The 27,276-nt window shown below is 36.0% G+C and overlaps 1 protein-coding gene across 2 annotated transcripts in view; it reads left to right on the plus strand.

The window, feature by feature from the left end:
- iPLA2-VIA (calcium-independent phospholipase A2 VIA) overlaps positions 1 to 27,276 on the plus strand; it is a 369,611-nt gene that overhangs the window by 265,189 nt on the left and 77,146 nt on the right. For both annotated transcript variants that reach the window (XM_090407696.1, XM_090407695.1), the window contains exons 9-10: positions 2,555 to 2,836; positions 23,647 to 23,797. In XM_090407696.1, coding sequence (XP_090263822.1) covers positions 2,555 to 2,836; positions 23,647 to 23,797 — 433 coding nt within the window. The remainder of the gene's footprint in view (positions 1 to 2,554; positions 2,837 to 23,646; positions 23,798 to 27,276) is intronic.

Consider the following 27,276-nt stretch of genomic DNA (forward strand, 5'->3'; position numbering starts at 1 on the left):
AGGCCTGATTTACCAAAATTGTTAAATTTGATGTGTTTTCCCCCATATTGGAATTGTGCATCTGATTTCACCAACATAAGGTAAGTTTCAGGTACAGGTAACCCTCGTATAATGCGGTACTTATACAATGCTGTTTCAATATAACGTGGTCTACAAACTGTAGTAACTCTTGTTCAACACAGTACTTATACAACACGGTTTTGACAAAAACACAGTCTAGAAATTGTAGTAACCCTTTTTTCATATATTTTTCACCGCACGACTTAAAAATCAAATTTTATCTTCGTTAAATTTGTGTCTGCCCGTATCGCGCAGGTAGATATAAGTAGTGAATTTATATTAGGGGAAACATCTTTTAGCACGCATGTACGTCAATTGTATACCACATAAAGTGTTTATTGTTGAAAATTGTCTTCGTTTTTTGCCAGGAAAGTGCATTAAAAGTCATAAGTGTGTTATCTCAAGCTGAGCAATTTATTTTCTGGTGAATTACAGACATAATTAATATGTAATGCTCTTTTATGTAAAAAAATTATTTTTATAGTAATAACCACAAATTGCATTGAAAGGGAAAACATGAATATTGAAAATAAAATTTGTCTCGAAGAAAAAAAAATTAAAATCATGGATCGATTGAAAAATTGAGAAAAACTAGTTGCTGTAAGGACTTTGAATTTAAATGAATCAATAATTCAAACAATCAAACACAATGAACATAAAATCCGAGAAAGTGTTTATTGCTGGGTCAATGGTAAGTGCAAACTCGTTGCTTGTACGCAATTTTCTAAGAGAAAAATGAAGCAATCTCTAATGATTTGGAAAGAAGATGCGCTCAAAAGAAAATTCCTTTGGATGGAAATCTTATTAAACAAAAAACTCTCAAAGTTTATAAACATTTATAATACAGACCAGGTGTTCAGTGCTGATGAATCCGGGTTATATTGGAAAAAAAATGCCAAAATGCACCTATATTTTGATAAACGAAAGATCAGCTCCTGAATTCAAAATTTCCAAAGACAGAATTATCTACTGTTTTGTAGTAATGCATCAGGTGATTACATTACAAAACTAATGTTTATTAACCGATCCTCAAATCCTCGTGCTATGAAAGATTAAAATATGCATGCACTTATTTTTATTTCAGTGATAGCAAAATTACTATCACTGAATCTATGCATTACGTGCAATGAAGCTTAATTACAATTTGTAATTTTTATAATTTTATACTATGTATTTGTGTCATAGTTTATATGTTTTCTTAACTTACATGAATACCTGAATTAAATAAAAATATTTTTTTGTTGGATATGTCATTGTTGTTTGTGTAATTTAAAAAAAAAAAACGATTTTGGAACATAACCCTACTTTTTGTATGTGATCTGAGTCTCGCATAACGCGATTTATACAATGCGGCATTTCTATGGAACCTAACATCCGCGTAATACGAAGGTTACTTGTAATTAGGTTGGCTTAGGATTATGGCTGAAGCAACTCAGGCTATCAGGCTAGTGTATTATATCTGTTAATCATGTGTGTTCTTGTGGCCAGTTTATTTTATCTGTTTTGTGGGATGAAGTTTCCTGGAGGAAAAACCCTGCCACTTTCATGTGAGACTAGTTAAGTCACCTTCAGTTGGACATCCCTAATAAAGGTTTTTCGCATCCTAGACAGGATTTGAACCCAGATCTTTCCAATCAAAGGGTCAAAACCAGCTATGATCTCTGGAGGCTCTAGTTACAAGTTAGATTCTGTATACCCCAGGATGGGCTGGGGGAGTGGAGTATGTTTTTCAACTAAATAACATATTCACTTCCATTTTTTGGATAAACTTGTCACACATCTTCCCTCAGGCAGTCTATCTTCACCATCTACCACAAGTCCACACATACTGGCCAGTGTAATTCATGCTTGAGAGCTTGCTCTTATGACTATACTCTTAAACATGTATTGCAAATTATTAGCAATGCTGAAATGAATAAAAGCCAAAGAAAACAGTGGCTATAACAAAAATACTATCGCTGAAATTCTTCACAAAACTACATCTAAAAATAGAAATAATATAGATTACAGTAAACCTGTAGGCATCCATACATTAAAGGAATATCAGAAAAATAAATAGAATGCTACACGATTACAACCTTAATGCTACCTTTAAGCCAGCTACAAAATTGAAAAAAAAAAAAAAAAAATTCTGCTCCTACAGGGATCTTCCAGAGAGTGGTAATCGATCGTACTGAAAATACATGTCAAGTGAATCTTTTATGAATAAAGAACTGTTTTTACCTAAGTAATGTCTTTTTATTGATTTTCTTAATTCATCTTATCTCATTTCATACACTGAATATATTTACAGTATTTGAACTCCAGCAATAGACAGAATCACTCTTTATGGTATTAGATATAATTTCATCCTAACTGAATGAAACAGTACACGCAAACCCATCATACTGAGAATTAGCCCTTCATTGTGTTTGTCAAAAATCCCTGTTTACACTAACTTTAGTTGAAGATTATTTTCTTTACCTAACATTATATCTTTTATTTGGTTTTCTAGTATACAATGAACTGATTGGATCTGCAGCAGTATCACATGCAATAAACAAAAAGAAGCTAAAGGATTTTAGCCTGCTCAAAAAATTTTTGGAAAAAGATGAAAGAGATAGAGATACACATACATGTAGAGTGCTCTGCTTGGATGGAGGTGGCATTCGTGGACTTGTTCTAATTCAAATACTTTCAGAACTCGAGAATATAGTAGGGTTACCCATCATTAAATGCTTTGATTGGATTGCTGGTACTAGCACTGGTGGAATACTAGCATTAGCTCTAGCATCAGGTACATTCATTTTTTTAGAATACATTTTAATTATTAGAATTATAAAACTATTTTATCTCATAATAAAGTTATTTTTTTAAAAAAAAAAGAAAGAAAGAAACTGTAAAATCTACAAAAAAAAAAAAAAAAAACATTTAAAGAATTGTAAATTATTGCCAGCTGATTTTTGATCACCATGCTTCTTCTCCTCTCTCTATTACATGGGAAACATTTAATCGGTAAAAATCTTCGTGCTTCTCCCAATGAAGTAGTGTTAAATCTTGAATGAAGAGATTTCATTGTGAAATATCTCATTTAGGATTTAAGAAGCATCAAATCACTGAGAGAAATAAGTAGAGATGTTAATTGCTTCAAAAATATTTAAATAAACGCTTTTAATATTGGACTATTCTATGTAAGATAATATTACCTGTTCTTGTAAATTTAACAATGGAAGAAAAATTGATGAGGATTATGTTAGTATCTAAAAGTGAGTTCAAAGTTCGCAAACGAGACATTTGGATTAGTAACATGCCCCATGGCAGTCACATACGCATGGAGCAAGTTAAACGCAGGAGTTTCCCGGGAGACGCGAGGAGAAGGACCAGAACACGTGCAAAGGAGTAGTACCGAGCGGAAAGGTATGACAGTGTAGGAGCACTGCTCATGGTACGATATAAAAAGCTTGACACTGCTAGCTTGCTCTCTCTCGTAGGCTCTTACTCTCAATGCTCTTCAGTTGGGTTGCTTCTCTCTCAACTTTGGCGCATGTCACTCGAGGGACCCAGCTCGAGTTATTCCGTGAGATGAATACGTGAGAGCGGTCAACAGAACGATGTTTAGACACGGGTATGCAGCCAAGTAGCGAGCCAAGTGCGGGCATTTCATCAGTAAAGCGGGAAGAATCAACGCAAGCTGACAGTCATGCTAGACCACGTGGACCAACTTAAGCAGAGCTGTTCTCGTCTACATCAGAGAGGATAAGTCATGATTATGAGTTCCAGGCTGGCCCATCAGAAAGACAATTGTAAGGAAGAAGGAATGAGCTGTGGAAAGAATTGTAAGGATTGAGAGATAGTGTTAGATCTTGAATGAAGAGTTTTCATTCTAGAAAATTTTCATTCAGTATTTAACAAGTATAATAAATCTACAAAGAGATGCTTGTGCTTAAGTAAAGAAGCAGACTGAAAAAGTGCTATAAATTGGAATTTATTTAATCTAAGTAATATGATCTGTTTTGTAAACTGTAACAATTAAGAGGTATTCTATATGAAATATTTGTCGTGAGATAAAATCAAAAGTTCAAAGTCCACTGACAAAACTTTCAGGTGAACGCTTGGCCTAAGGCAGTGGCACTTGCATGGAGAACAGCACGTGCTTGTATTTCTCGGAAGATGCGGAGGAGAGGGTCATCCCGTGTGCACAAGGAGATGCGGTATAGGGTGCAAGATAAAAGGCGTCTGCTCCCCTTCGAGAGGGCTTTTTTTGTTCTTTGTGGATGTCGGGTCTCTCTCTCACCTCTTCATGGATTCCGGACTGTCTTAGGTAGTTGGATGTCGACAACCGTCATTCCAAAGTCCTGGCTCGGTACATTTTTGGAAAGGAATAATTGAGTACGGCAGTCGAGTAGACAATGTGGACGACGACAAATGGCAATGGGACTAGTCAAGAGTGGGCACAATGACAGCCTATCGAGATAGCCAGATCGAAGGACTGCCATGAATGACCATGTGGGTCAAAGCCAGGCTGAGACGTTCTAGTTACATTAGAGAAAAAAGGACCGAGCAGTGCAAACTGAATTAAGAACTAAGTAATGGACCTGTTGAACATCCTGAAAATTGGTAATGTACAGTTTTTAGTTTTCCTTTTCCTTTTGAAGAGAAGAAATGTTATAAGATAGTTTGCAAGGACATTTAGTGTAGAACTATTAAGTGATTATTGTGGATAGCAACTGCTTAACTCCAATGAACGTTTCTTTAGAGAATGTTAAATAGATGCATTGTGTCAATAATGTTATGTGAAGTGATTAACGAAATTAAGTAGAATAATTGTATGGATGCAAGATTTTGTCAGTATATTGTATGGAGGGAATGTTTAATCTTGGAGAGAGAGAGATCTCATGATAGAATCCAGTCGAGTTGAAATTTAGTTGTCCTAAATCGAACTTAGAATGATATTAATTTAGTAAAGTGTATGTATGTGAACTTGCAATCTCATGATCTCAATAAATGGGCTTTGTATATAAATGTGTTTTGCCTGAGATTGAATTCAATGCACCACTCATTTAATCTAGAACCAGAGCAGGATAGAATAGTATATCAATAACCACAACTGCAAACGACAATTGACAAAGGTGATATAGATAATGCTAAGTATTAATGGTAGACTGATCATCGCTATATGTTTATCTGAGGGTTTTTCTTGGTTAAGGAAACCTTCTAACCTAATGATATTGGCTGGCACAGCAAAACAAATAAATTTGCCAGTATCTAGTTGGGAAATATCTCCAGACAGTAATAACAAAGGATTTGTCTCCATTCTGAGGTAAAACCCTTTGTCTAAGTAGTTAATGCATGTGATCAATCTAGGGATCGGCCAGATTGTATAGATAACTTCTATATCTAGCACCAAAGCTCGTATTAAAGTTAGGGTCTTAGACGTAGATAAATAAGAGAAAAGGTCTATAAAATATAAATGAATAAACAACGAACAAAGGGACATAACAATAGATCCGATGAAGTCCGATGGTCCTGGTAACATACGAATCTTTTAGTAGCCTTTGTGTGTATAAAAGAACTTTGTGTGTATTAATGTGCAAGAAATATTAGTGGGACCTAAATAAGATATGAAACAGGACTTTAGGGCTTAGCCTGATACCAGAATGTTTTTAATCTCTGAGAGTGAATTCTGATGTAGTGTGGTGATAATTTGTATATAGTATGTTATAGTTTAGTAATGCTTGAAGTTTAATAAGTTAAACATTGAGAGAAATTGTAGATGCGATTGTTAGAAATCAGTGAATTGATTCATAATTAATATTGTCTCTTGGTAGAATTCAACTAGGAATACTGAAGTGTTGTATAGTTAAGTCTGTTAACTTAGGAGAAAGATTTACTTTAGTCATATGACAAGTCTTGTAATTTTGTATTGTGATAGTTTGATGAATAAACCCTTTTTTTTTACCTAACAAATTGCCTTATGAATAAATCCAATGCACCACTCATCAAGTAGAACCCTGAGCAGAACTAATCAATTGGGGAAGACCACGACTGCAATAAGAGTTTAAAATAAGGGATTTAGCTAACTTGGAAACTGTTATCATATAAATTGTATAACCGTGTGTCACTCTGAGAGTTCACTCCTTGATTAAGAAGCTTTTCTGATCTAAGGGTTCTGTATGGCGCAGCATTAACAAACAAATTTTCCAGACCCCAACAGAGACAGCTCCAGATTTTCAATAAAGGAATTGGCTCTATCTAGGGGCAGTTTCTTTGTTTATCGAATTCGCACATGTGAGCAATCTAAGTGACGGCCACAGAATTGATAGGTAGTTTGAGTATCGATAGGGCATATAAAGGGGAACCAGAGAGTAATGTCCCCTACCTAAATAATGCATCATAAATCATAATAAATTAAGGAAACAACATTTATAACATTAGCAAGATAAATTATTACAGAGTAAAAATGTTGGATTAATTAGTGCATTTAAGATATTCTTATATGTTTGATTTCTTTTCATTTGGTAGCTTTGTAAATTCCATAAAGAAAAAAAAAAGGGAACTATAGTATTAAGTGCCAATTTATATTAATTAATAACCTGATAATTGTGAATAAATAATCAGCTGGTTTCATATAAATACTTGCTAATAAAGTTGTAAATCTTATTTCATCAGTTATGATAATCTTGGGTTTAATTGCCAGTACAACTGAAATGATTAACATCAATGAAAACCCAAGATTATCAGAATTGATGAAATAAGATTTACAAGATTGACTTTTTATAGCTGATAGGCTTTTAGCTTTAGACCATTAAAATATATCATCAGGTCATTTAATGCTGACTTCTTCATTTGATTAGACAGATCAAATGAAGATTTGATTTATCTTCATTAAAGATTATTTATATATTAATTTTCACACTGTTTAAAGCAAAGGTAACTCATATTAATACAGGTAGGTATTCAAAAAGCTGGCAACCTCTGGACCTGAAGGGTGCCGGATTTTTGAAAATGCCGGATTTTGGATGATTATATATGCTGTATATTTTTAACAGAAAATGACTACCTGTACAGTCCTTTAAAGAAAGAAAATTAAACACAAAATGGAAAAGCTTATGAAATTTTAGGTTCACCAACTAAATATAATGGTTCTACAGAATTTTAGTTCAACTGAATAAAATAGTTCCTCAGAATTTTAATTAATAAAATATTGATAGTGACCGCACATCTGGTTGACTTGAATTTAATAGTAGTGGATTATCAAGTGTGGACGCCACTACTGCTTCTTCCTGCTTCCTAGCTATTTTTTGAATATATCGTGCAGTGTCTGCTGACATTTGACTTCCTTACAAACATTTGCTTTTTTGATACACTTTCAGAAAAGAACTTGCACAGTTTTTTTAATATCGTACACTGTTGAAGAGCCAATGTCATATGTTTCACAAATGGTTTGCACAGACATGCCGCTGTCAAGTTTTTTTAGCACTTCCACTCTCTCTGCGATCGACAATGCACAATGTTTGTGTTTTACACCACCTCTTTTCTTTACTGAATCCATAATGGGGCTATACAGCGGCAAATAAATGATAAAATGAGAAGGAATAAGCAGGTTATCGCAATGCTTATCGACTACAGCGCCATCAAAACATAAACAGAAAACAGTGGCGCGTCAACACGGAAAATTTGAAAATGCATGCTCTGAAATCCATGCCGGAGATCTGAAGGAACCGGATTATCGATGGCCAGATTTTTGATGGCCTACCTGTATTTCATATGAAATATTAATTTATTATTATTAAAAAAAAAAACCATGCTGATTAAAATTCCAGGAATTTTGGCTTACAAAACTCTGGAATAACTTTATTGAGGAGATCTTGAATTATGGGACATTTAGTGACCCCAGTGTGTTATAAGCAATCCCAAAGTAAATATTATTTGTTGGTATAACTGACTATAAACAAACAAAAACTTTACCGCCACTTGCGATCTACAACTGATCTTGCTTTCACCACCCACCTATGGACTCAGACTATGGAGAGATTTGGAGAAATTCACATGGTTGCCCTCGACATTTCAAAGGCATTTGATCAGATTTGGCACAGAGGCCCACTCACCAAACTGCCATTCTATGTCTGCCTTTCCCATTCTGCAACTGGATCGCTAGCTTTCTCACTGGTCACTCACTACATGTCATGGTGGGTTAATCGACCATGTCAGTTTAATGTGGTAAAGGGTAAAGTTATGTGTTTTGGGAGTGAAAAGATTACCAGCTGTATACCTCATTGATGCAACTGTATATAAGCGATGTATATAAGCGACCTGCTCTCACAGACTTCCAATCCTATACATAACTTTGCTGATGACAGTACACTCTATTCCTCCTTTTCATTTGACAAATCTGTTAGTGCTCAAATATTAGAATCCTCGAGATCTACGATGATCAGGGACCTGAACTTAGATCTCCTAGATATATCCCAGTTGGGCAGTGACAACCCTGTAAACTTTAATGCCATCAAAACTCAGTTCTTTCTGATCTCTCACAAAAAAGGACTCGTATCCCCCCCCCCCTTACCTCCAGTAATACTGAGATATTGAAATAAGATCAGATTTCCTAGGACTGACTTGCACCTCTGATCTTTCCTGGCACAACCATATTTCAACTATAGCTTCTGCAGCTGCCAAAAAACTTGGTGTACTTTTTGCACAAGACACTACACTACTTCACACATTCACAGCTGCTAACTCTATACAAAGCCCAAATCTGCCCAGCCATAGAATATTGCTCCCATATTTGGGGTGTTGCACCAAAATCCTCTCTAAGATTGATCGATTCTATCCAAAAGAGTGCAATCTGACTAACAATTTTCCCTCTCTCACAAACTCACTTCAATCCCTCTCTCATAGATGTTCAGTTTCTGCCTTGTGCTTCTTCTACAGATATGTTCATGGACAGTGTTCTGCTGATTTGGCCAATATTATTCCTTCACTTTCCTCCAAAATCATCCAAAACAGGTATAGTGTGTTCAGGGAAGATAGAGAGAAAACAATGGGGGAGGAATGTTATTGATGACAGCTGATGAACTGCAACCAAAGAAAGTAGAAGTTCAACTGCAGGCCATTGAAAATAGCACATTTGAGGTTATCTTGTGTGAGATAGAGACCAACAGAACAAAATATAGTTGGATGCAGTTGAGTTTATTTGCTGATGGGGATAGTATGCATCGGCAAATAAACTCAATGAGTGGATGGCAGGTAATTATTATGGGGAACTTCAACTATGAGAATAGATTGAAAGGATACATGGAAGGAAGGGAGGAAATGGAATTTATGCAGTTACTAAAAATAATTATTCCAGCAGCATGTGATGGAATGTACTAGGGTTTTTGAGAGTACTCAATCTAGTAATTGCATCTGAGAATTTGTCCATAACCAGTATGACTGCATTGCTGCCAATTAGTGAGAGTAATCATATGGTCTTGACCTGATAGGTGGATAAATGTGTGGAATTTTCAGTTAAGAGAAAGTATATGTGGAATTACAGGGCTGGTAAGTATGACAAGCTTAGGAAATTGCTTGGATCAATGCCATAGCATGTGAAACTACATGGGCTTGATGTTGATAGCGCATGGGAAGTGGTAAAGGAGTGTTTGAGAGAAGTAATGGCAGTCTGCATGCTAGAGTCAGGAGAGTAAATCAAGTGGAAGTAAAATGGATGAATATCATCATTAAGCTGGAGCTGCAAAAAAAAGAAAAAAATGCAGAGGAATTTCAAGGAGGAAGGTTATTAGCAGGAACATGAGCAGTACACAAGCCAGAGGAATAACCAGTATGGTAAAAAAGGCAAAAGCAGAGTGAAAGTAAATTAGCAGTGCAGGCCAAAAACAATCCTAAACAGTTCTTATGATATGCTTCAAATAAAAGGAAGAATGTTTATGGCAGAATGATTTTAATGAATGCCTATGATAAGGAGATAACTGAAATCAGTCGAAATAGTAGAACTTTGCAAGAGTATATCATCCAGGTAGAGATATTGCAGCAACAAGAGATGCAAAGACTTATATGGGAACTGAGTTAAATGAAATAGAGGTGCATAGCATATTACAGAACCTTATGTGAATATAGCTATGAGAATAAATTCTATACCAGCTCAAATTTTATGTGAAGGTGCTAGGAATTGTCAGTGCCTTTGACCACTGTTTAATCTAAGTGTCAGCTGTGGGTTAGTCCTTGGGGGGGGGGGGCAGAAAGAAGAGGAGAAAATAGTTTCATTGCATAAAGGAGGCTCCAAGACTGATGTAGAAAATTACTAACTGATCAGCATATAGGAGTTTGTTGTCAAGGTACTGGAGAAGTTGGAATGGATAGATTTCCATGGGATACTGTATGGGAGGGGTAGGTGGTATGGTTTTGGGAAGGGTATGTCATGCCTCAGTAATTTGCTCACATTTTATAATTCAGTTACAGCTGAGGTGGATAAAGGTAATGGGTTTACAGTGATACTTCTGGACTTTGCAGCCTTTGACAGGATATAATATGGAATTCTAATCAGTAAACTGCAGCACATAGGGATGGATATAGGATTGGTGAGGTGGATTGAGAGTGTTGATGGAGAGACATCAGAAAGTTGTTTATTCAGGAATGCAGTCCAGAAGAAGGCCTGTAACTAGTGGTGTGCCACAGGGCTTGGTTCTTGGACTTCTACTGTTTAATTTGTACATTAATGATATAGGAAAGGATCTGAGAGGAACTGTTCAGTTGTTTGCTGATGATGCAAAGTTGGGTAGAGCATTAGTCAATACAGAAGATGTTACAATTTTGCAGGATGATTTGGATAGACTGACACTCTGGGCAAAGGAGAATGGATGTCAGTTTAATGTGGTAAGGTTATGTGCTTTGGGGTGAAAAGATTACCAGCTGTATACCATATTGATGCAACTGTACTCCAGGAAATTGACTAAGCCAGAGATTTGGAAGTGTTAGTGGATAGGGAGTTAAAGTTTAATGGCACATAGCAAAAGCGGCTAAAGCAGCTCATCAGATTACTTGGTTACTGAAGAATATTTTGAGGAACAGAGACAAGCAGGTTGCACCTGTTTGGAAACTCGTATAGCAGAGTATAAGTTCTTTTCGCTATACACTTTGGTATTAACTGGGTCTAGCTACTCACTGATGAAGCCTCAAAAAAAGGCTGAAACCGGTCTGGGTAGTGACCTCCCCACCATAATGTAATAACAGCATACATTTCCTAGGAAATGTGTTTTTACTTTATGGAAAATACCTAAGAATAGTGATCAGAACTTTACCGACTTTGCTGCGAGATTTCCGGTATTGCACTACGTGCTAGGGTCACTTGCATTTAGCGGACGCTTAGTGATCGCCGATACTTTATAGTTTACTATACTATATTCGGCAAGAAACTCTCTGATTCCAATCTTTGAGTTTCTTATTCGGTTTTAAAACAATGTGGGATTTAATATCCCCTTAATTTAAATAATGTTTTTGTTGCCGAAATGAAGCTTATTAGCTCTTTATATTTAAGTAAAAATTCCCTCTCATGTTCAAAGCATGAATTATCTTACTCATTCTCCGTCCTGGATAGCAGACCTTATGGCCTCTCTCATTAACCGGTCCGCTAACAATGCTGTCTTGAGTCATTCATCACCTCCTTTTCTCTTTTGCACTCTTTCATTTGTTTCCACTAAATATCTAATATCATTCCTCATATTCCTAATTTCATTTTTAATTTTGAACAACTCTTTCTTCAAATCTTACATTCTGGCAGTTTCACTCTTTGTTGCTTCCATAGTCTTGCTCCCTATCGTTCTGCTGCACTTTTCTTCTCTTTCATGCCTACTTTCGTATGCTTCCATATCACCTACCTTTAGTTTCTTCATTTTTGCGTTTTTCACTCCCTCAGTCTCACTAGTTTTTGTTCCATTTCTTTCATTTATGCTAACTTTCATTCCTCGAGTCGGTTTCACATTCACTGATAACTCTTAGTCTAATGAAATGTCACACTTTCTTTAAATCCATACCTTCTCTCATGTCCTGTGAATCTCTCCACAAACACATCTTTTACATTTCGGCATGCATACATGTTGTACTCACAACATTGAACCAATTATGAAATGTCTACGTTGTTTATAGCATTTAATGTTGTTTGTACAATCATTTGGTTCAGTTCAAGGCAAGATTCAAAAATTTAATATATTTTTGGATCTAGTCAGTGGTAAATCCACAAAGCCAACATGCAAGTATGTTAAGCTATCAAAACTAAGTATTATTATACTAAAATGCAAGCAATATCCAATTATTATACTACATACCACTTGTCTTTTCTGGAGCTTTTTACTATTGACATGGACATCTCTCTCTCTAGTGGCTGTTATAATGCTTTTTCTTTGCTATTCTTCGCTTTTTCTCCTTAAACTACTCGCACTCATTCTATGAAGTATTACATTATGCAAAATCACTTATAGCAGAGTCAAATAACAGAACCTTTTTCATAATTGTACCAACACATTCTAGCATTGCTAATCAAAAAACAATGTGAAGTTTATATTCAGTTTTTATTTGTATTTACTCCACACCCATTACATAATTATTTTTGAGAGTTTGCAATAAACAACTAACAAATAGCACAAATAATTATATTAGAAATAATTTTTATATTTAGTGCAATGCAAACAGACTTCTAATCACTATTGCATGAACAATGTGTGTGTTACTATTTTATGATATCACTAACTTTTTTGGTATGCATCCCAGGTGTATTTTGATCTAGTATTGTATGAACCTCAAGGATATAATTTTTAGAAAAGGGGGGGGGGGGGCGAGGATGATTTTACAAAATATAGAACAATTTAAACTTTGAACATGTGTGTATTAAGTGTGTATTCAACTTTCCAAGGTGGAAAATTAGTTTCAGCCTTGGAAAGCTGACTACTGAAGATTGTTGAAATAACTAGGTTTCAAGATATTTCTTAATTTTTATTCAGAAAAGCAACTAAAATTCAGCCATTTTTGCAGAAGTAAATAAAATGTGATGTACTTTTTTTTTTATTTCTTTACAAAAATATAAAAGTTTATTGTTTAATCTTTATTTTTTATTTATTTATTTATATTTGATGTCATTTCCCAAACTCTCAAAAGATAATAGATTAATAATAGTGTGATTAATAGATTAATACTGTGAGTGGGTTAAGGATTTGTTTTCAATTTTTATTTATTTATTTTTTTTATTTTATGTTATTATTTTTTTACATTTTAATTGATTTTTCACAATCAGAAAACTCTGCTTTGGAGACCAAACATGAAACTTTTTTAATCCATTTCAGGCATGATAATAAGCTGGATGATGGTCTCACACCACATGCTGATGATGTGGATGGGATATGAATATGAAAGTCCTTAAGTAATTATTAAAAATAAATGAAAAAGTATGAACTGTTTAATAAAGGAGTTAAAAAAAAATAATTATTATTATTATTATTATTATTATGTGACACCTCCAGGGAGTCTAAAGACTCATCGAGGAAGAGTGTGCCAACAGCATCGAACAATTGAACCCCTTCCAACTACTAACCACGCTCAAAGTTGCTTAACTTTTTGCGAGCCATATTGCCACTCTAGATTCAGCAGACCTGGCATACATCAACTGACTCTGGACACATGACGTGAAGGGATTCGAAGCAAACCTTGTGCAGTTGCTGTTAAAATTTCTTCGACATTTCATCAGTCAAGTCTGGCATTTGTGGCCTATTCACAAATTGCCATCCTTTTTGTTTGTTTTTATTCTCTCTCTCTCTCTCTCTTTCTCTAATTGTGTAGCCAGATTTCTCTCTGGTTCCTTTCTTTGGACTTCAAAGATATGCATCACCCATATTTATTGAGCTTGTGAAAATCAGTGCTGGTGTCGCTATATTATTCTCTAGTTGCTGCACTATTTGAAATACCAAATTGAGAACTGTGGTCACTCCTCTACACCATCTCTGAAACTGCTGCAGCTATAGAATTTGAAAGTCAGAAACCATCATTTCAAAACTTTCAACAGTGAAACATATCCTAACTGCAGCTGCAACAAGATCACATAGTAGTGAACTCATTGTTGTAGCTACCTATAGAAGATGCTGTCAGTGCCATCAGCCAAAGGCATAATTTTGTCATCACATCCAGATAAGTATGCTACCCGTTTTAGAAATCATAACTAGTGTCATATATGTGGTATTCTACAATCTGTAATGACTAACAATATTTGTTTAGATGTGGCTGGAATTCTGACAGAATCCAAACCTCCCTGGAGCAGCATTCTTCCTGAAGAAATATATTAACCCTCGAAACTTGTCGAACACAAACATTCACACATAAATCTATTATAAGTGCTGATTCTGTTTGATTAGAGGATTTGTTATATAAAATTCTCAGTAGAATAAAACCAGAGAATGACAAGTGGAAAGTGATGAAATGCATGAATACTCTGAAGAAGTTTGGTTATTGTGTTTCAGAAGGAATACTGGAACTGTCTGAGACAAATGCAGTAGATCATTCAGTCACTTTAAATCTGACAAACCAGTTATGTTAAGTGTATGTTATTAGTACCATACACCTCTTAAATTGTGATTGACTGAGTTATTTAGTTTGTAAGTAAATATATTTTTTATTTAAATATGATATTGTCAGTATAGCACCAATGCTGAATGGTGGCAATGATGTTATTGTTGGGTGATTTGAATTTATATGATTTTGTAGAGTGCAGTGTGTGTGTGTGAGAGAGATGTATTCATCATGAAATGTAAAAGATTTATAGAAGGAGAATCAAGTATTTTGACAGTGGGTGCCAGTTAGGTGGTGAGAAGAACAAAACAAATGTTAGTAGAGTAGGTGGTTTTGACGGTAAAAGGGAAATTGTTAATGTCAGAATTAATATTGAACATGCAATTGTGGAAATACAGAAGGACAAAATAGACCTAAATAATAAATACCATACTTGCTTGTTATCCTTCACAGGACAAAGTGCAAAATAGAAAAGTTGCAGAAGTAGCAAGAGATTAGCAGGACTGAGATGAGAAAGAAGCAGGTGGTCCAAGGTAAAAATCGAGATCATGGGAACAAATGAGAACAACAAGGTATGGAGAAAATTATGTACAGAGACTCTATGATCAGAGGAGTACTTAACAAAAGAATAACAAAATCATGTTTCCCTTGCACAAAAATTAATATTAGTCATGCCATCTTGTTAGAAAAAGGTAAGGCAAATAAGTAATTATCTTGGTTGACACTAATGATCTGAGGTGAGAAGTATTCTGTGAGAGAGGATGTGAAGGAGTTGTTGGATGAAGCAAAAATGAAGAGCAAGAAGGTGACGATTGTAAATCTCTTGTCACACTGTGATAAAGGCGAATTGAGGAGGAGGAGAAGCATATGCATTGATGACAAATAAATTAATACATAGGTTGTGCAAAAGGAATGATATTGAGTTTATTGACTTATGACCTGAGTTTGATGGAAAGAGAGATTTATATAATGCTGACGGACTGCATCTAAATGGTTTTGGTCTCTAGAGAGCTTCATTCACCAAGCATGCTGAAGTGCAAATTCTGTAAACTTAAGCAATTAGGGTGGATGCAGGTGAATATGTGTGAAGGCACCCATGAGACAAGTGACTATGAGAATGACCAACAAGTGCAGAATCTAGTCTCTCAAGGAAAAATATTGAATAGTAAGTAATGACCCCTCCAAATACACAGTGAAAGTAGTGAGTCCCCTGGGTAATTCTGACCACAGTGTAGTGCTCATATCCTCCCCCATGCAGCAACGCTCACACAGGCACTCCCATACAAGAGTAGTTTGGCATTATAACAGTGCCAAGTGGGACAGCCTCTGCAACTTCTATGCCACATTCCCATGGTTGGACTATTGCTTCTGGCCTTCCAACCACAAAAATATGCACCGAACTTATTACCAAAGTAATCCTCGCCAGCATGGAAACATACATTCCACACAGTACTCTGAACTGCCATTCCCTAACTAACTGGTTCTCCAAAAGATATGCTAAGGCTGTACAGATGAAACACCAGTTTACAGTGATACTGCTGGACCTGTCTAAGGCCTTTGACAGGATACCACATGGAATTCTAATTCGTAAACTGCAACATATGGGAATGGATATAGGGTTGGTGAGATGGATAGATCGGTGGTTGATGGAGAGATATCAGAGAGTAGTTTATTGAGGAGTAGAGTCCCAAAGATGGCCTGTGACTAGTGGTGTGCCTCAGGGTTCTGTTCTTGGACCACTGCTGTTTATTTTGTTCATTAACGATATAGGGAAGGATCTAAGAGGAACAGTTCATTTGTTTGCTGATGATGCAAAGTTGGGTAGGGCAATAGTCAATGCAGAAGATGTCAAAATCTTGCAGAATGATTTGGATAGATTGGAGTTCTGGGCTAAGAAGAATGGATGTCAATTTAATGTGACAAAATGTAAGGTTATGCATTTTGGGGTGAAAAGATTAACAGCAGTATACCACATTGGTGGAAAGTATTGGTGGATAGGGAGATGAAGTTCAGGGGACACATTGCAAAAGTGGCTAAATCAGCTCATCAATTCACTTGGTTGTTGATAAATACTTTGACGAGCAGAGACAAGCAAGTTATTGTCCCACTGTATCGAGCCTTGATAAGACCTCATCTCGACTACCGTCTTGTTATCCAAGATTTGGTCACCTAGGTTTCTTCTTGATGGGGAGGAGGTGGAGAGGATCCAGAGGAGAGTGACCAAGATGATAGCAGGTCTATGGAATGACCCTTATGAGAGCAGGTTGAAGATTTGTGGGTTGCAGAAATTGGTTGATAGGCAGAAAAGGGGAGAGATATGATTGAGACATTCAAATTGCTGAAGGGTTTCTATAGGATTAATTCAGAGGATATTTTTGAGATTAGGACTGGTGGTGTTGGGAGGACTAGGGGCCATCCATGGAAACTGGGCAAGGGGTGTTAGATCTGGGTTCTTTACTTTTAGAGTGGTAAATGAGTGGAATAAGCTGCCAGAGTCTGTTGTGGGTGCTATGACAGTGAGTGAGTTCAAGGCAAGGTATGATAGATACTGTGTGAATATCGAATAGTTGTGTGGACATAATGTTTAGGGACTCCCTGGAGTCACCCGTAATAATAATAATACCATAACTGGATGAAATCAAGAACCTCATCCTCCTTTAGAGCTTATACCGAAGCCCAAAATAGATGCAAAAAAACGATCAATGCTTCCAAAACAGAGTTTGAAAGAGCAAAAAGCAGGAACCAAGCAGCATGTCCAAACGGTAGCCAAGCCTTTTGGTCTCTCGCCAAAGTAATTGGCCATAACTTCTGCATAACACTATTCCCACTCTTATCATACCCAGATGGCTCTATTGCATCATCACCCACAGAAAAAGCCAATCTTCTGGTTTCACACTTTGCTTCCAATGCATGCATAACTGACAATGGTAAATGTCCCCCAACCATTCCAGACACCCAACATACAATGCCTTCGATATCCTTTTGCCAGGATGAGATCAGAAAAATACTGTCCAAATTAGACACAAAAAAAGTCTCCTGGCCCTGGTGGCATTCCACTAGTTGTCCTGAAAGATTATGCACCAGAATTGACTCCTATCCTATGTTGCCTCTATATACTCTCTTACTCCACTGGAATCTATCCCACAAACTTAAAATTGGCCTATATTCAGCCCATTCCCAATAAGGGTGACAAGTCACTTCTGTCCAATCACCACCCCATCTCGCTTATCTCAGTCCTGTCAAAAGTAATGGAAAAAATCATCAATTCCCAACTCCTACACTACCTTGAAGATGCTCACCTAATAAACGACCGCCAGTATGGATTCCGTTGCTGCCAATCAACAGGAGATCTGTTCACATATGTCACCCATCTCTGGACAAATGCCATGGAGAAGTTTGGCGAATCTCAAGTGATTGCACTTGATATGTCCAAAGCCTTTGATCGGGTCTGGCACAAAGGCTTATTAAGCAAACTACCATCATTCAGTCTGACCCAGGACTTCTGTAGTTGAATTGCCAGCTTTCTGTCTGGATGCACAATGTGTGTGATGGTGGATGGCTCCCTATCCTCTTACCATTCAATTAATCCTGGGGTTCTACAAGATTCTGTCCTCTCACCAGCCCTCTTCCCGCTATATATCAGCGAGCTACTTCAGTTGACCTCCAACCCAATACACAGTTTTGCAGATGACAGCACACTACGCTCCTTGCTTTCATTTGATAAACCTTACCCTACACAACTCACCTCAACCCACAGAACATCAACCACCACCCTCAATTCTGATCTCCAAGCCATCCTACAATGGGGTTCGGATAACCTCATCAATTTCAATGCTAATAAAACCCAGTTTTGTTCTATTTTCCATAAAAAAGAACCATTTTTTTCCCAGTAACCTCTTTGACGATACCCAAATTTCCAGACAGTTTGAGATCTCTCTTCTCAGAATTACCCTCACATCAAACCTCTCCTGGCATAAACACATTACAACCATTGCATCCTCAGCTTAAAAAAAAACTAGGATTTCTCTTCAACTCAAGACATTACTTCACCCTTGAGCAGCTGTTAACATTATACAAATCATAAATCTGCCCAGCAATTGAATATTGCTCCCACATATGGAGTGGAGCCCCTAAAAGCTCTCTCAAAATGTTTGACTCAATACAGAGGAGAGCAATTAGACTTATTAATGACCCATCTCTTACCAACTCTCTCCTCCCACTTTTGCACAGACTTTTGGTTTCTGCAGTATGTATATTCTACAAATATTTCCATGGGAAATGCTTATCTGAAATAACATCAATAATTCCTTCACTCAGTTCTAAGCTCCTTGGAACAAGTGCAGCTGCTGCTCAACATCCCTTCACAGTACACCTAGAAACAAACAGAACAAGTTTCTTTTCCTCATTCTTCATCCCTGCAACTGCTGCCCTGTGGAACAGTTTCCCACCTGCTGTATTTCCCAAGGAATACAATTTATAGTCATTTAAATCAAATGTAAACAAGTTCTTCCTTTCCCAACCCACTACCCATACACTGTATGGGTAGTGGGTTGGGAAAGGTAGGTTGATCAACCAACCCCATGTGTTCATGTTGGAGGTTTAATGGATTATTATCAGCATTGAAAAAGGATTAAAACTAATTTTAATACTTCCAATATTTTGTTTCCGTCACAGAGACATCTTCAGGGATTACAAAAAAACATTTTGTAACAATACACGCGTGCACACACACACACACACACACACACACACACACACACACACACACACACACACACACACACACACACACACACACACACAAATTCAATACAATAGTGAGTGAAACTAAAGTCCTATCTAGGTGGTGCACCCTCTATAGGCATTTGCAGGTGGCCTAGGATGTAAAGAGGGATCTCTGATAATGTTTTCCAAATTTTGGAAAGTTTAATGCAACCATATTTGTTTAAATTAGGTTGATTCCTGAGTGCAGATGAAGATTCAAAGAACAGTCTTTCTTTTTTGAATTTACTATGGTGGAACATGGTGGTTTTTTTCCCCAGGAGATCCTGTGGGTTGTATCCAAAGCATGGTCTGCAAAGCCAGATTGACCATAATCATGATTGCCGATGTATGACCTGTGTTCTTCTAACTGGATGGTTGCTGATTTGCCTGTCTGTTCAAAGTAAGCCAGTTTACAGGCACAAGGTACTCTATATACTCCAGGCACTGAGAGGGGAGGGAGCTTACTTCAGACAGACAGGCAGATCACTTATATCAATGAATGGGTTATATCATTAAGCATGAGCTGCAGAAGAAAAAAATACTGTGGAAGGTATATAAGGAGAGAGGTGACCAGAAAACTCATGAATACTATAAGATGCTGTCAGGCATATTTACATTAGCTACTTAGGTGGCATCTTTTGGAATTGTCAGTTATTGTTCTATCAGCTTTGTATTGAAGATGCCTGTGATACTCATGCGAAAATTATACTAATAAATAATACTTTACGTGAGTTAATTCCGCTATTATTGTATAATTATTTAAATATGCCTACTCACAGTAGTTCCTTATTGAAACACATTCTGTCAGGCAAGAAAGGTAACCAGCATGGTAAGTAAGGAAAAATCAGATTACAAGAAGAATCCAGCTGAGTAGACCAAAGGAAATCCCAGAGTTCTTTCATTAAGTTGCAAGTATGAGGAGGAATGACTATGGAAGATTAACCTGAATCCATGCTGATGGCCATGAGGTGACAGAAGCAGATAAAATAGTTGAGTTATTGAGTGACCACTTTGCAAGGTTATGTCATACAAGTGAGATTAATGCTGACATATGAAACAAAGACTTACCTGGGAACTGGGATGGATGAATTGGAGATTAATAGGATATTACAAAATTTCAATGTAAGTACAGTTGTGGGATTAGATGGGATATCAGCTTGTATTTTGTGGGAATGTGAAATGGAACTGGTAATGCCTCTGACTGGGCTGTTTAATTTAATTCTCAGCTATGGTAGGATTCCGAATGGAAAGTGGGCAAAATAATTCCCTTGAACATGGGAGGTTCTAAGACTTCAGTTGCAAACTACAGTACTGGTAAAAAATTAGTCAAAAAGAGATTCAAGAATTGGGTGGAAAAGAATATGATACTCTGAGTGACAATATGGTTTTGTGAAGGATCGGTCATACCTTAGTAATTAAGTTTTTATAATAGAGTGACAGCTGAGTTGATTAAAGGAAATGGCTATGTGATTTTTCTGGATTTTGGAAAGGCATTTGACTGAATACCACATGGAACTTTGTAACTCAAATTAGAACAAATTGGGATGGATATGATATTTGTTATGTGGATAAGAGGGTGGCTTTTAGACAGATATCAAAAGTGGTATATGAAAGGACAGAATTAAGGCAAAAAAACAGGTGACTAAGTGGTGTGCTGCACAGTTCAGTGCTAGGAACACCATTGTTTTAATATGTGCATATATGATATAGGAAATAACCTGAAAGGAAATATTCTGTTGTTTGCTGATGATGCATAATTAGGTAGAGTAATAGTGTAGAGTAAATGGGTGAATAGATTACTGTGAATCAAGGCGATGTGGAGAGCTTGTGGATGATTTAAATGAGCTATCAGTATGAGCAAAAGATAATAGGTGTCAAATTAAATTAAGGGGATAAAAATCCCTTATTATTTTAAAATAAAATAATAAGGGATTTTTATCCCTTTAATTTAATTAACTTCACCAGAAAAAATAGCCGTTTGGCTTTTTATAACAGGTGTCTGTTTAATGTGGGGCAATGTAAAGTAATACAGTTTGAGATAAACAGATTGCAAGCTGTGTACCATGTTGATGGAACCTTTCTCCATGAAATAGATGAAGCTAGGAATTTTAGGAGTGGTGGTAGACATATTTCTAAGGTTGCCAAGGTAGCTCATAAGAGTACTTGGCTATTGAAGAACACACTAAGAAGTAGAGATAAGGAGGTTGTTATTACTCTTTATAAGGTCTTGACATGTTCACATATAGAATACTGTGCTCATTTCTAGTCTCCTGGGTTTCTTGTGATTGAGGAAGCAGTGGAGAGGATTCAGAGGTGACTAACAAGATGGTGAGCGGGCTGTTGAATGATTCCTATGAGGTTTTGTGTGGGCTTAATAAATGGATTGATAGCCAAAAAAGAGGGGAATATGATAGAAACATGTAAGTTAGTTGAAGAGTTTTATACAATTGATTCAAGGGAAATGTCTTAGCACTTGGCTAGAGGGTCAGAACAAGAGGTCAATTAAGTTGAGTAAAAGTGTGGTTAGTAGGAGCATGAGGACTAGATTTTTCACTTGGAGAGTTGTGAATGAATGGAATGGGTTGTCAGAGTCGGTTGTTAGTGTTTTATCTGTTAATGGGTTTAAGGTGATGTACGACAGATTATGTGGATAGTTTGGATCTCCTGTGATGAATCTTTGGACTTCATAGAGGTGCCCATACAATAATAATAAAATATGCAAATATGAAGAAGTTGTTACAACAATATTTAGAAGGTGAGATTATTGAAACCTTGTAGATTTCTCCTATTTTGGAGAAGCTAAATAGTGATCTTAGATTTGCCCTTGATCTAAAAGCAGTAAATTAGATTAGCACCTATTGATTACACTTTACACAACAAGAAACTTTTACTCAGATCGTGCTGAAGTGTGTCTCAAACTTGATCTTCACAGTGTCTTCTATCAGATACCTTTAAAACAGGAAGATCAACAATATTTTGCTATTATTGTCCAATAGCAGAAGTTCCAGTTCATTATATTTCCTCCAGGCACAAGAAACTCTGCACAAAGTTTTCAAGCATTTATGAATTTGGTGCTATCAGATGTACTAGATTCCAAGTTTTTTTTTTTTTTTTCACGATGATTTATTGACTTTATATGATTTATTCTTTATATGTAAATTTATATTTATATCATATTCATAAATTTATATATAAAGCTTAATAACAACTCAACGTGCAATAGAAAGAAGAATATGCAAATATAAACAAAATAGACCATGTAAGACACACAGAAATCAGGAAGAAGTCTGGACTCATGGATATAATAAAAGCAATTTACAACAGCAAAAGAAGATGGGTAGGACATCTTGCCAGAATGAGAGACAACAGATGGACAGTCAGAGTTACAAACTGGTATTCGAGAGATACCAAAAAGGAAACCTAGAAGACCAGTCTTAAGGTAGGAAGACCCAATGATTAAGAAAGTTGGAAGAAAATGGAGAAGAAAGGCCCAAGACAGGAATAGCTGGACTCTTTATGACCTGCAGTCATGGAGAAATCCTGACTGAAATCACAGGTCCATCAAGGTAATATAAATTCATATAACAAACTACTCAAGTAAGTCCTGAAGTTAAATGAAGCAAAACTCAGGTTAAAGGCTTCAAAATTTAAATTTTTCTCGAGTGTGATTTTATATATAGGTCTTCTTATTCAACAGGAAGAAATAAAATCTGACACAGATAATATCCACAAGCATCTTTGTTTTTTATTCCAAGGACTTAAAGAAGCCAAATGCTTTGTAGGAATGTTAAACTTTTATCAAAAGTTTATTTCTGTTTGTTCTCTTTATTTGAACATTCTCACCAGCCTTGCAAAAAAAAAAAAAAAAAAAAAAAAAAATCCTTCAGTTCATTGGCTTGTAAACATGCTATGGCCAAGTAACTAGGTTTTCATAAATATTTGGTAAGGCATATTAATCCCCTTTCTCCTTAGGATTAATTAATTAATTAATTTCTCCTTAGAATTAATGTCTATTGCATATGTTCTCCTTCCAGTTTGTCTGTTTTCAGGTGGTAAAAATTCCCAAATTTCTACTTCCATTTGAGACTAATCAATTCATTCATTGAAAATGACCCTATATATGTTTTTCATGTTTAAGCTAGATCTTTCTGTGTTATTCTTCCTGCTGCACTGTAGGGGCATTTACTGGAATTAGTTTAATATGTATATATTTAATTATAATTTATAATTAATTAATTTTTTATTTTTAAATTATTTAATAATTTTCATTAATAATTGTTATTTGGAAATTTACAGGAAAATCTCTACAAGAGTGTCGTTGCCTTTACTTTAGATTAAAGGATAAAGTCTTTATTGGCAACAGGCCCTATAATGCTGAACTTTTAGAGAAGTTTCTACAGAAGGAAATGGGAGATACTAGAGTTATGGGAGAGATTAAATATCCAAGGTTCGATAAATGTTTTAAATTTCTGACATATATTCTATACAGATATATATTTTACCTCAAAAATACTGTCATATAACTTAGACTGTGATTCCCGTCTTCTACTTCAACAGTGATGTATGATGTATATTCATACATCACTCCATGCTGCATGAAACTTTGACTGTTCTCTCTTAATCTTTGAAATAAATTGTGCATTCACAATCATCTATGAAATAAACAGGGCTTAGTTAATAACAACAGTGCCTTGGGTTAACAAGACTTCAGACTTCAGTATGAATCACATCATGAATAGAAAGAACCATTATAAGGCCTTTTCAACAGAAGATGAGACATCATCTCTTATGGAGGTGGCAGGGGTTTTTCTCCTTGAAACTCCAATTATTCATCATGCAAACTGAAAGACTGGTTTTTTTTGATAGACTGAACTCTGCATATCTACAGACATTATCTATCCTTAGGAGACGTATGAGTGTTGTGTCTGTAGACCATGCAGCAAGCATTTTTAATGCCAGTTGTATTCAAAATGCCTGGTGACTCCTTACCATGGGACTGAACTCATCCTGGGACAGAGAGAGAGAGCAAGAGATGACAGAAATGGTAAACTATAGTAGAATATCAATATTTTTACACTGACTATATCAATATTATACACTGATTATATATTAGTTTTGTAGACTCTGTAATTTGCTCCATTAGAGAATTAGCTACATCATTCCATATTTTAAAAAAAAATGTTCCTGTCTGACATTATATATATTTAGACTGTTGTTGTGTTTCATTAGAAGGTTCTCATATGTTTGTACTTACAAACATATCAGAACCTTCAAAATATACGAGAAATATTCAATATTATTATTATTATCTGAGACCTCTCCAGGGAGTCAAGGACTCATCGAGGGAGGCTGTAAATTACCCAACCCAGCTATCATACCTTCCCTTAAATTCATTTACACTAGATGCACTCACTACTCCTAAGGGCAAATTATTCCACTCACTCACTGTTCTCTGGGAGAAAAACTTAGCTCTTACCCCTTTTTTGACTGTGAACAAACTTAACTTCCATGGATGTCCCCATGTTCTCTCCCCGCTTTCCATATAACAAAAAATTTCATCATTTGAAATGTTATAATACCCATTCAAAAGTTTATAGACTCTATCATATTACCCCTCTTTCTCCTGTTAACCACAGTCTGCAATCCACATCCTCGCAATCTGTCCACATAATTTAAATCCCGTAATCCAGATATAATCTTTGTAACCCCATCTTCTCAAGTTGTGGCCTGAAACTCCACCAATATATGTATATGTTTATTTTGGAATATTTGAAATAAACATATGAGAAACATATGAAATATTGAGGCCTCCATGGAGTCCAGAGCCTCATCTTGGGAGGTCCTTTTTTAGGAAACACAAAGTGTATCATACCACTCCTTGAACTCATTGACCATCCTTGCTCTCACCACTCTATCAGGCAATGCATTCCATTGTGTAAAATATATAAAAAATCTTTATTAAAATTTCTGCCTTACTCAAGTCATAAGAATAGATTTTTTTATAAGCCCATTCAAACCATATGTGCTAGTCCCCCCCCCCCCATATTTGATCTTTATAAGACAGGAATCTCCTTCAAAATTCCATGTGCTTGTGGTTTGCCTTACATAACTCAGAAATACAGAAGTTTTGAAACAATAAAGAAGGAACATCTTGGTGATGTTATACAGAAAAGAGGAAAAATCAGGACTTGCTCATCATTCACCCAGCAAAAAATCACATCATTGAGAGGGATTTTATTATGTCCTTCAAGAAAACTTCTTTCAGGTTGAATCAAATAATCCACTACTGTGATTCACTTGCAAGGTTCTCTCAACAAATCAGGGGCTCATCTTAAGTGATGTGAGGAAGCCCTATAGTGGTTAGGCCACCACAGATGGAGATAAACAATACACTGCCTCTCCAAGTCAAGTCAACCCCATCTTCTCAAGTTGTGACCTCAAATTCCACCTGCAATAGCAGTGAGCATTCCCACTGCAAAACAGTCCAGCTGTTTGCTGAAGATACTACAGCTGTTGACAATAATTAATAAAAGCAATATAGAATCCTGGAGGATTATTTAAGCAGAATCACAGCATGAACAAGGGATAATGTTTGCCAGTTCAGTATGGCAAAGTGTAAGGTTATGTATAGTATGGCACAAAAAAAATAAAAAAAAAAAAATAAATAAAAACAGTACTGAATAACTACAACAATATGTGTTATGGAGTAAGCAGATTTATTAACAAAACATATATATGTTTATACATGATGATATGCACATCCACAACTATTGGTAGAATATGTTTTAATAAGGAAATACCTTGAGCAGACATATGAATTAAAAATTATAATAACGGAATAACTCACATAAAATATTATTTAATACTAAAATTTTCACCTGTGTATCACAGGCATCTTCAGTACATTTATAAAGCTAATTGAGCAATAACTGACAATTCCAAAGGACACCACCTAAGTAGCTAATGTAAGATAACTAAAAAGGTCAATAAATTTCCTAACTAAAAAAATGTATATACAGGAATACCTCAATTATCACGGCTTCGATTATCGTGATTCTCGATTTATTGCGGTTTATAATTTGATACCAAAATTCCAATTATTGAGCTCCAAATTCAAATTATCGTGGCCGCGAGATGTAGCCCACTACATATGCAACCAGTTTGAGTCACCACTCTCCAGGTATCGCTCTCTTGTAGTGCTTCGTTTTTATCCGACGGCACCTTCTCACCACTTACCAGTAACTATCCGCCCTTGCCTGAAGTACATGTGGATATTTGTTTCTCTTGTTATTTACCCCTACAATGAATGCTAAAAGAAACAAAGATGATTTCAAGTCTACAGCTATCAAGAAGAAAGTAGAGTGATCAGCTTAGAAGATAAGTTGCATATGAAAAATAAGTATGAAGCAGGCATAACCAAAGCCAAAATTGCAAGAGAGTGCGGTCTAAATGAATCAACTCTTCGCCATATTTTAGACCACGCTGCAAATCTAGGGCTTTGATCTAGGACTAAAAGAAATTGAAAAAGGTGATGTTCAGGACCTGCTTCGGTCACATGATAAGAAGCTGGATGATGAAGACCTAATTAACCTCGAGAGAGAATGTGCTTACGATGCCCAAATCGATGATAATTTTGAACAAATCGGCACCGAAGGAATTTATCCTCAAAGAAATGGACGAAATATTTAGAATTGCTGAAAATTTTAAAGAAAAAATCTTGAATGGCAATCCTAATCTTGAGCGATCACTGAAAATTCGTCAGGAAGTTGAAAATTCCATGCGTTGCTACCGAGTTTTATACGAAGAAAAAAGAAAGAAAAAATTCCACCAGTCAACTCTACACCAATTTTTATCCAAGAAAGAATAATTGTATGTACTGTATGTCCTTCTTATATATAAATAAAGATTAAAGAATAATCTTGTTTT

The sequence above is a fragment of the Typopeltis vanoorti genome, chromosome 17 (genome assembly GCF_054136105.1).
Source record: "Typopeltis vanoorti isolate ZY-2024b chromosome 17, IOZ_Tvanoo_1.0, whole genome shotgun sequence".
NCBI lineage: Eukaryota > Metazoa > Arthropoda > Arachnida > Uropygi > Thelyphonidae > Typopeltis > Typopeltis vanoorti.